Below are 11,170 nucleotides of genomic sequence, written 5' to 3'. Positions count from 1 at the left end.
GGCTGAACACTCTACTCTTTGGCTTCCTGGGTTTCACCCCTTCCTCCTGCTCTTCCGGCCTGCTACTCTGTGCTACGCCTGTGCTTACCTTGCTCCCAAAGACCTGGTCCCTCTCGGTAGGGTAACAAGGGAAACGTGTTCAGTGCAGATCAGTGAGTAAGCACAAGCCCGCCTTGTTTCAGTGCCTATGCTCATAAGCATCTCATAAGGTGTTAGGAGATTTTAATTGGATATGGCCTTCTCTAGGCATTCCTACTTAACAACTTATTTCTCTTTTTGATACCTTAAAGGGAGATCCAGATCTAACTTCACCCAGGCATTTAACTGAGGAAGCAAAACAAGAATTGGCCCTAGTAGAACAATGGATGCTAGAGGCTCAATTAACTCGAATTGACACTACAACCCCAGTACAAGGAATTATTATAGCCACACCAGAGAGTCCTACTGGAGTTTTGTGTCAAACTCAGGATGTTATAGAATGGATTCATCTTCCTTATCAGTTTTCTAATTCCATCACCAGCTACCCTACCATGGTAGCTATATGTATTCAAAAGTTGTTACATAGACATAAGCAATTGACAGGAATAGATTTAACTATAATACATTAACCATATACTAAACAACAATTACAAAACTTTATTCACAATGATGTAGAGTGGTAAATTGTAACTGTTACATTTATGGTCAATTGGACAATCATAGACCATCTCAGAAACTATTACAAGTAGTGGAATCACATAAATGGGTTTTTCCTCAAAAATGTCTTAATCATCCTATTCCTAATGCTTTAACAGTTTTTACTGATGGCACTAGTAAAGGAAAAGCAGGATATCACTCTGCTACTAAAGATAGAATCAAGGACACTCATTATACTTCAGCACAAAAAGCAGAGACTTATGCTGTTTTGCTTGTTTTTCAGGACTTCTTGTGCCAACCACTCAATATTGTGTGTGACAGCCAATATGTGGTTCATTTACTCACTTGTATTGAAACTGGCAAATATAAACATATATCTAATGAAGAATTATTAACTCTCTTTTTTACTTTACAAAGGCCGTATCGGAGCATTTTCATCCATTTTATAGTACACACATTAGAGCCCATACCCCTTGATAGGCCCTCTCACTTAAGGAAATAAATGAGCAGATGAACAATTTTGCCTTCCCATACAGGAAGCTATCCAATCACATGCTTCTTTTCATTAAAATAGTGCTAGCTTACATAAGCAATTCCAACTTACTAGGGAACAGGCTAGACAAGTGGTAAAAAATTGTTCTAGCAGTGTGCATCTCGCTGTGGCACATTATGGCTTTAACCCTTGTGGGCTTCGACCCAACGATGTTTGGCAAATGGATGTCATCCATGTACCTTCTTTTGGAAAACAATCTTTTGTACATGTTACATAGACACATATTCTGGGTTCACTATGGCTTCAGCCTTAACAGGCAAAACAGTAAAACATGTTATCCATCATTTATTACGTTGTTTTGCTTTTTGTGGACCTCCTAAACAGTTAAAAACAGACAATGCTCTGGCTTACACAGGTAAGTCTTTTTTACATTTCTGTTCCTTTAATTCTATTAACCTTTCTACTGGCATTCCTTACAATCCACAAGGCCAAAGCATCGTAGAAAGAAAACATCAAACTATAAAACTTTATTAAAAAAAAAAAAGAGGGAGTAACAGGGGAATATTGGAACAGCCCTATGAAAAGATTAAATAATGTTTTATACACTTTAAATTTTTTAAACTGTGACACTGATGGGAAGTCTGCTACTGACAGATATGTTTTTTAAAATAAAACAAGACCAACTCAGTCAAAGTTTGGCAGAAGAATGTACCGACAGGTCAATGGAAAGGACCAGATCCACTATTAACGTGGGGACGACAGTATGCTTGTGTCTTTCCAGAAAACAATGACAAGCCCATATGAGTACCAGAGAGACTCATCCAACATGATGGATCACATGCAGCACTGACTTCAACAGCTGTCACTACAGGATCGCTGGAGGAGGCGACAATCAGTGAGTCATCAGACCAAGGAAGCGAGCTGCCAACTTGGGGTCAGATTAAGGCCTTATCTCATAAGACTGCAAGTATGGTTCAAGGTCTGGGCCAGCCTCAGACACTGGAAATGATATTTTTAGCTATGGTGGCATTGCTGTCAGCTCAAATCACTCCTGTAGCAAATGAAACACATTGGGCATATTTTTTTCATCCACCTTGAGTGTGACCTCCTACATACTATGATACTGATATTCCTGACTTTACTAATGACACTCAGTTGCTTGGGGAAAAGGGTAGAGAGTCTATAGGAAAATTATTAAAGGGAGAAAATATAGTGAATTATACAGCTCTTATTGCAATAACACCAATTTGTTTCACCTTGCGTAGTCATAGTCCCTCATCATGCTTGAAGCTATTATCAAAAATGTGATGGGCATAAGGAAGCAACCTAATATGTGTGTATCAGAGGATATCAAAATATACAACTTATGGGAGTATTTTCAGAAATTATACTATAACTCCTCTCATACCATACTGTCCTAACAAATCACAAGATTAGGAGGCATTTCCACCTTGATTCAAATGTCACTTGCCTCACCAAAAAAAAAGATTATGGTGTCCTCCTACAATGCAGAGCATGACTCCCCATGCTAACTTATGGATTGGGGGTACTCAAATAATGACTAGCTTCCCTGGAGGTTTTCTGGAAAACATCTTACAGACACCAGAAGGACCTGTACAATCAGAATTATGGAGAATGTTTGCTGCAGTTGGGACTGTGAATCATACTGTATTCATTGTGAGACCAGAAAAAGGGACATTTGTCTGAGGAAGTCACTCTAACATACAGGCAAGTGTTGGACCCCCAAACGCTCTCATGCTGGCACAAAAATATACTGATTATACTGTAAATGCTACTATAAGTTATTTAAATGTTTCTGAAACTAATGATACTTTAGGAAATTATTACTGGAATGTGACCTGTAATAACTTTGTTTACTCAGTGCTTAACCTCAACAGATCAGTATGTGTTGATAATAACACAATCACACTATATAACCCTAGCAGTTAATATTTCAGATGGATAGTTTCTCTCAGCAGGAGAACATTCACTGTATTTAGTACAGCAAGGACTTAGTAGACATAAACACTTTATTGGGCTCCTTATTGCAGGCATAACTGCTCTTGATGCAGTGATAACCACTATGACTATGGCTGCTGTTGCACTACAGTCATCTATATAGACAGCCCAATATGCAAATGATGTAGCCCAAAATACTGTAAAGGCACTAGTAGATCAAGAGAAAATTGATCAGGATTTTAAACTTAAAATTGACATGTTAGAGCAAGCAGTAATATCAATAGGGGATGAACTAGAAGTGGTGCGAGTGAAACAAGCATTACATTGTGACTATTGGTATGAATACATATGTGTAACAGCATACCCTGTGAACTTCAGTAATCCCGAATTCACATGGGAAAAGATTAGAATGAGAATATTAGGGGTATGGCATGATTCGAACATCAGTTTTGAAATGCAGGAATTTCATAAGGATATTCAAAGGCTAAAGGATAGTCATGCACCAATGATTGACCCAAATCAAATTGCAGACACTATACTTAATGAATTTAAGAAACTTAACCCTTTGAAAAGTATTCCTACATTTCTATACCACCTTTTGCCATATTTTATAATGTTTTTAATTGCATTATTTGTTATTCTTTGGGTTCCAAAACTAATATGTCAAGTAATTCAGTCTTTGACTACTGAGGTATATCTACTGCATTTAAAAAATAAAAAGGGAAGAAATGTTGGGGACCAAGAAAAAGACCCCCAAAAGAACATGATTGCAAGGCACATGTTCTAATTACAGTGAAGAGATGACAAGGCCTCTCTTGTGATTGAGTGTTTGCTTTTAGAAATGGCAAGGCCTCTCTGTGGTTGAATGTTGTTTTAAGAGATGGCAAGGTCTCTCTCACTGTTAAATACTTAATTGGCAAAACATCAAAGTATTAAAAGTAGATGTTATTCTCCATTTTTTTTTTTTTTTTTTTTTTTTTTTGGGTTGTATTCTTCTTTGGGTCACTGTGTCCTAGTAAACATTTATCGTTTTACACTCCTTCTTCCTGAGAAGATTTCTGTGATTGTTTTAATGACCACCTGTTGTTCTTGAGCACACAGAGGAGTAAAACTTTAGCTCTGTAGAGAATAAGCTGACTGTATGGATTCCAAGACTAATGATGTAATCATGTACAAACATATAAATAAAGTAGAACAAAGGCATTAGGGGTCGCTCTTGCAGAATATGCAGGGCGTCCGCCTGGCCCTCGTTCCTATACAATAATAAAGAAACCCATTAATCCTTTCGTGTCACTTCATTTCATGACCTGTGTGGTTTTGCTTGATGCAACAGAATCCAGTTTGAATTTCTTGCAGTTCCCTGTTGATGGACTGCTGCAACCATTTTTGAGTTATCTTCAGCAAACTTCCCTTGTGTGGTATTAATGATATTGCTTGGTATTTTCTGCATTCTGTTCGATCATCTTCTTTGGAATGAGCACAGATATGGATTTTTTTTTTTTTTTTTTACTTTTTATTGTGATTTGCATGAAAGTTTACAGAGCAAATTGGTTTTCCATTCAATTCATACACATTTTGCTTCATGACAGTGATTGCAGTTCTCATAATGTAACATCACTCTTCCCGCTTCCTCCTTATTTTCACTGTTTCCATTTGTTGTAGCTGTCTTCCCAACTTTTTGGCATAGACAAATCAGAGCTTTCAGCATTGCGTCAACTTGTTAATACATCTCAATTAATATTCTATCAATTCCTGGAATCTTGTTTTTTACCAATGCCTTCTAGTTCTTGAATAAAACCCACCCTTTGCCATCAAGTTGATTGTAACTAATAGTAACCATATAGAACAGAGTGGAACTGCCCTATATTGTTTCCAAGGCTGCAAATATTTACAGAAGCTGACTGGCTCATCTTTCTCCTGTGGAGCAGCTCGTGGGTTTGAACCACTGACCTTTTGGTTAGCAGCCAATGCTTTAACCACTGCACCACTAGAGCTTTAAATAACAGATGCACTGGCAGAAGTCCCAAGTTTGTTCCCTATTATTTTGCTAAGAAGATGCCCTATCCCATACCAAGATAGTAAAACATAAGAAACACAACATCCCGATGGATATTTCAGAGATTATGCCAATCAATTATTTTAAAAGACTTGAGAGATGGAAAGGTAGTGATTCCCATCACTTTCTAACCTGTGCAAAAAGTAAATGAGTCACAGAGATTGAGAGTAGGTTATCTCAACATTTATCAGATCCTGATCCCAACTTCAGCTGCTGTTGCAGATGTTATCTTTTATGAAGCAAATAAACATTCTTAGTAGTTGATATGCAACTAGTAAAATAAAATAAATACTTATTTTCTCATTGTTATTATTATTATTTCTCATTACATTTACTTGATGGGTTTCATTGCTGGTGGGTTTGAATCTACAACCTTCTAGTTAGCAGTCAAGTGCGTTAGGCACTGCACCACCAGAGCTGATTGTTTTTGAGCGTTTTTGGTATCATTATTATTTCTCATTGCATTTACTTCTCATGGACACCAACAAGCCTCTCCTATCTTGCTCAGGGGTGAGTCTCTTACTTTTTGTCATAGAAGGCAAGAGATACTATAACTGTAACTGACTAATGTGCCATGAAGCTTACATTGGTCCATTATATTGGTGTATTAAGCTAACCAGAAACTATTAGCAGGAAGTAGCAACCATGTTAGATGTGTTAATGAGATACATGCCTGTCAAAGTTTAGGAGATAAACTCTGTGGAAGTTCAGAAGACTATCATGTGGCAGTATTTTATATGGGCCAAGTGATCTGGGTCTTGTGGCATAGTGCCTAAGGCATCTGACAGCTAACCAGAAGGCTGGTGGTTCAAACCCACCAGCCACTCCTCAGAAGGAAGACTGGGAAATCTACTTCTGTAGAGATACCACCTCAGAAACCCAAGAAGGGGTCACTATGAGTTGGAAATGACAAGACAGCAGTGAGTTTTTGGTTTTTGAGTGGTCTGGCTCACAATAAGATATATACTGCAAACTTAAAGGCAAACTGTTACACTAATCTTGCCAGTGCATGAAAACATACCAAAAGATACAAAACTTGGTGGTCCTCTTTTGATGTTGTGGGCAATAATAACACCTTCATAGGCTGCTCTGGCCCCTTACCAATGGCCTTCACAGGCTGCATGATTTGAGAGAGAAAGGACTAAAGCAAGCAAAAGCTCTTAGACAGGTCAGGATTGCTGTGCACTTCCCCCTGCCCTGGGTCTCATTAAACTGTACATCTGAAAGTATCTGAAGTGTCTGGGGTAGACAGAAATGATTAACAGAGTTTCTGGCAAATATCAATGGAAGAATTCCAGTGCAGACCCTTAGGATTCAGAAAAAGTTCATGCCATCCTGTTCTAATGACTGTTATTCATTTAAAAAGAAGCTCCTTGTTTGCTACTGCACCTGCCAGACACTGATGATGGGAAATAGAGTAACTGTGCAACTTGTGCTGTGCATCAAAAACTTTACCCCCGGGCTATGGACATTAGACATGCATGGAGGCATTCTCTCATAAAATAGGCTGTGTGGATGAAGTTGAGCCTAGGCAGGTCCAGAGGGAGCATTGCAGAAGAAAGAAGCTGGAGGTTCCCTCAAGACCTGTGTCTGCTGTTTTGCAAGGTCTCCTTCACCCTCCATCTATGGCCTTGTGGGGAGTGTTCCTGTAAAATGGTCACTTCCAATGACTACTGCAAGCACAAGAGGACAGAACCCTTCTTGGAGCAGAAGTCCCTGAGATGTTGGAACAACTACAACAAAGCTAACTGGCCATGATGGGCAAGAACATCTTTCATGTTCTCTTCTATCATCGAGAAGCAGAATTTAATGAATATTGGGTTTTCCACCAGCTACAATTGTTGGATTGTAATTAACTCTGGAAATACTGTCAAGAGGTGAACTCATGTCACCTGCCTACAACAGGAAAGCTAGTGGGGCTTTTGGTGTCCCTATTATTGCAAGTGTTCATGGGCCAAACGGACTACCTTCCACTTTCTCCTCAGTTGCATTCTCCAGATCACTTCTTGATGTGTCCAAAGAGGCTGGCCTAAGGGAAAGCATCTCCAGTGTGTCTTGCCCTTACCACTGGCTAGGTTCAGCCATGGGGAAGAACTGATGGAAATCCCAGGGAGGTCATTGTGAACCTAAGAGGAGTCCCCAGTTCCTTCCTGGGAAGTGCCTCATTCTGGCCACACACTCAGCAGAAGGCCAGGCTCCAGCCTGAGTTTCAGTGTACACATCTGCACATCTCTAGGTCTAGTGACTGCTCCCTCCCACAGTCTTAGAAGTTTAGAGGTAGAGATGGCATCCCTTACTAGCCCCAAAGAGCTGAAATACCCCACATAAATTTCCTTTACATGACCCAGGGTGATCAGCACTCTGCTTGCATCCAGGCCCAAACACAGCACTGGGTAGAGTAATAAAGGAGCCAGGTATGCAGAATGCACCCACATATGTGTCATCTGTATCTGAAAGTGGGACCTGCCCTCCTAGTGCAGTAATATGCTCCAGCCACTCTAGGAGCTTGGGTGCAGGCAGGAAGGCCAGGCACTGCCATATGTTGACAGAGCCTGAGTCTAAAAGAAGAAATAGAAAACTAAGCTAGCAGGGAGCTGACCTGAAGAGTGAGAAAAACAAGACAAGCCATTGCTTGGAGGTTTAGTGGGGGAAAGGTTTGTATTTGATGGTGCACTAGAATAAATGATTCTAAGTTTTGGAAGTATCAGAGAAATGAGACATTTAAAATCAAGATTCCAGTTGCCTGTCTGGTATTGAGCTCATGGAGTAACAGGGGAGGTGGAGGTGACAGCATGTCATTTGGGAGAGAAAAAACTGTCTTTTATTGGCAGAGCTCAGGGAACACCTGAACTTCAGTAAGGCAAAGAAAAGGAGGAACATAGCAGAAACAGAGGAAACAGCCTTCTTCCTTGAATGCTAGAGAGGAGGCTCTGGAATATTAAGTCAGCTGCATATAAAGGGTTTCACGTGGTCTTCTCCAAGACCAGATTCAGAAATAAAAATAGGTTGTCACATTGGCTATTCAAGAATTTGAAGATGCCTTATGAATCCAAAGGGTTTATTCTCACAGAGTTTCTCAAACACTGTGTGTGTGTGTTGGGGGGAGGGGGGGGAACCAAATTGCCATTAGTGCTAGTTAAGATTATGTGTCCACTTGTCTGGGCCTGGTTTTGAGTGGCTGGGTATCTGGGTGTAATATTTGCCATGATGAGACTGGTAATCAACTCCATGGTGGAATCTACTGTGAGCAACTGAGTAGCTGCCTTAGGGATGTGGTCTGCTCCCAGTACATAAAGAGAAGTTTTAGGAATGGTCTGTATGCTTGAATCCTGTATTTATTGTTCAGCAGCTTCTCATGTTGTCTGCTGATCTTGGGACTGTTAATGGACTTAACACAATGGCCCACCATGTGGTTTGGTAATATTGGAACTGTGCCTTTTCACTTGTCAACCTTGGGTTTGTCAGCCTCAGCAGCAAGCAGCTGTCTGGGTGTAGAAAGCTTCTAGCTTCAGTGGGCCAGGAACAAGAGTCAGACCTGAAGCCTAAGGTCAAGGGACTTTCACACAGCCCTTAGAGCCTGGCACTTTGAACTCAGACTTCTAGCCTTCAGAATTGTAAGAGAATAAAATCTTGTTTGTTCAAGCCACCCATTTGTGATATATTTTCTGTTACAGCAGCACAAAGTAACCAAAACACCATTTTACAATATCAGTTCTAAAATTTGGAAAGGCATGCCTTCCCTGTAGTGTCAGTCACAAAAATGGCACAATAGAAGTCTCTGGTTTCCTGGGTCCAGTGCCCTGAGGATCTTCCAACCTTTATACAACTGTCACTCCTGAACAGAGTCCCCAGTAAACATTTGCTTCTCAAGGTCTTCCCCAGAGCAGACAGAGCCTGAGATGAAGCTCTTCCTCTAGGTTTAATATAGTGTATAAACACAACAGAGCTTGTATACCTTTCTGGCAACCCTAGAGTGCAGCAACTTTCCCCTCTGCTTAGGCCTGCCTTAGCCTGATGCATGGGTGATGCTTACAGGTGTTTATTAAACACTGACTGAGCCACAGTCCTGTGGGGAGAGCAGAGTTGATGTACTGACCACATTTTTTGGGTTATCAATGGGAAAATGCAGACACCACTTTAAAATTAAAAAAAAAAAAAGTTATTATTTCAGGTCATTGAATATATAAAATATTACTCAAGAGACAATTATATTACATAATATGTTATCTTTCACAAGTTAAATTTCTGGACTTTTAATTAATAACTGAACTACTCCAAAGAAAAATATAAATGCAATTTTACAAAGCGGAAGTTACTGGAAAAAAAAATTAATCAATTCTATAAAGTCTTTCAAGGAAACCTCTTTGTCTTTTCCCAGAAGAATATATATATCAAGTTGTTGTTGTTGTTGTTATGTGCCATAGAGTCAAACCAGACTCATAGCAACCCCTCCTTGGGTTTCCAAGGCAGTATCACTATGGAAGTAGGATTGCCCAACCTTCCTTCCGAGGAGTGGTTGGTGGGTTTGAACCGCCAGCCAGCTGGTTAGCAGGCAAGTGTTTTAGCCACTATGCTACCAGAGCTCCCGATATATATCAAGAGGATACATAATTTGAATGCTGATTATTCTAACATGAAAAGTGATTACATAGAGAAAAACTATGTAAATCCTCAGAAGAAGCATAAGCCATTTGGGATAGATTATTACATTTGAGTATTTTCCTACATAGCATATCAAGAAGTGTCTTGAAATAACAAACAATTTTCTATAGTGGGATCTCAAGTATTTATATTTCCTGTGTTATATCATTGGAGAGGAAAGACATTTGAGGAGGCCATGGAATGTCAGCATGCATCAAAATAGGAGCAATGTGTGCCAGCTGCCTATTGAAGGGTGTCTCCACCATACATCAGCTTCATAGTAAGCACACATTCTCCTCCAAAGAAAGGTCTTGGGGCCATTGAGACACAGCCTGATGCTGCTGGTGAGTCAAGTTTAATTCCAGCCCACCACAACATGAGCAACAAGGAGATAGCACATCCCAACCGTGCAGGAGACCACCATCAGTGGGAAGCCAAGCCTGAAATACAGAAAGAGACTGATTATAGAATAGCATTCAATGAGTAAGATTCCCAGACACCCAGCCATGAGGATAGGTCACATGCCTAAGTTCCACTGATGTCTGGTGATTACTATGAGATATACAATAATTACTTTATAATATGAGTACAAATGAATGTTGCCTTAGGAGCTTAATAAATTCCCCAAATTAATTACCTATAGTTTCTAGAAATCAAAACCCAATGTTATCTTGGATTATCTGAATAGATGTCTCTAATACATTATCACCGATTCTATGCATTTTTACTTTAGACTTGCATAATTTTAGCAGATTTTTAATTGACATCTGGAACCTCAATTTCTCCATATATGAACTTAGACAGCTGGACTTCAGTGTGACATTCATTCATATATTGGTTACTGGGCCAGTATTGAAATCTCTGGGTGCTAGACCTGACAGTATCACCTAGTGTGCAGGCATCCAACCATCCTTAGAGAGCTAGTTACCCAGAGAGATCATGCTCCCATAGGCTCCAAAAGTTCCTCACACTTAAACCTGGAAAGAATTTGAAAGGTAGGATTAGGATTGGGAAATGAGACCATCTCTGGCCTAAGTAAGGGAAGAGGGGAGCGTAAGATAGTCTGTATTGTTGTTGTTGTTGTTGTTAAGTGCCGTCGAGTCGTTTCCAACTCATAGCGACCCCACGCACAGCAGAACGAAACACTGCCTGATCCCGCGCCAGCCCCACAATCCCTGCTATACTTGATCCCATCAACGCAGCCACCGCATCAATCCATCTCGTTGAAGGCCTCCCCCTCTTTCATCGACCCTCCACCCTACCAAGCATGACATCCTTCTCCAGGGAATGGTCCCTTCTTACAACATGACCAAAATAGGTGAGACGAAGTCTGGACATTCTTGCTTCCAAGGAGCATTCTGGCTGCACTTCCTCCAGGACAGATC

The 11,170-nt window shown here is 40.2% G+C and overlaps 1 protein-coding gene across 1 annotated transcript in view; it reads right to left on the bottom strand.

The window, feature by feature from the left end:
- Positions 1 to 10,140: 10,140 nt before the first annotated feature.
- Positions 10,141 to 11,170, bottom strand: part of OCA2 (OCA2 melanosomal transmembrane protein) — a 574,440-nt gene continuing 573,410 nt past the window's right edge. Inside the window, exon 22 of the mRNA XM_007945979.1 lies at positions 10,141 to 10,225. Coding sequence (XP_007944170.1) covers positions 10,141 to 10,225 — 85 coding nt within the window. The remainder of the gene's footprint in view (positions 10,226 to 11,170) is intronic.

The sequence above is a fragment of the Orycteropus afer genome, unplaced genomic scaffold (genome assembly GCF_000298275.1).
Source record: "Orycteropus afer afer isolate SDZICR_OR568_19922 unplaced genomic scaffold, OryAfe1.0 scaffold00146, whole genome shotgun sequence".
Lineage (NCBI taxonomy): Eukaryota > Metazoa > Chordata > Mammalia > Tubulidentata > Orycteropodidae > Orycteropus > Orycteropus afer.
Note: the sequence above shows the minus strand (reverse complement) of the source record. Positions and strands in the feature narration are given on the sequence as shown.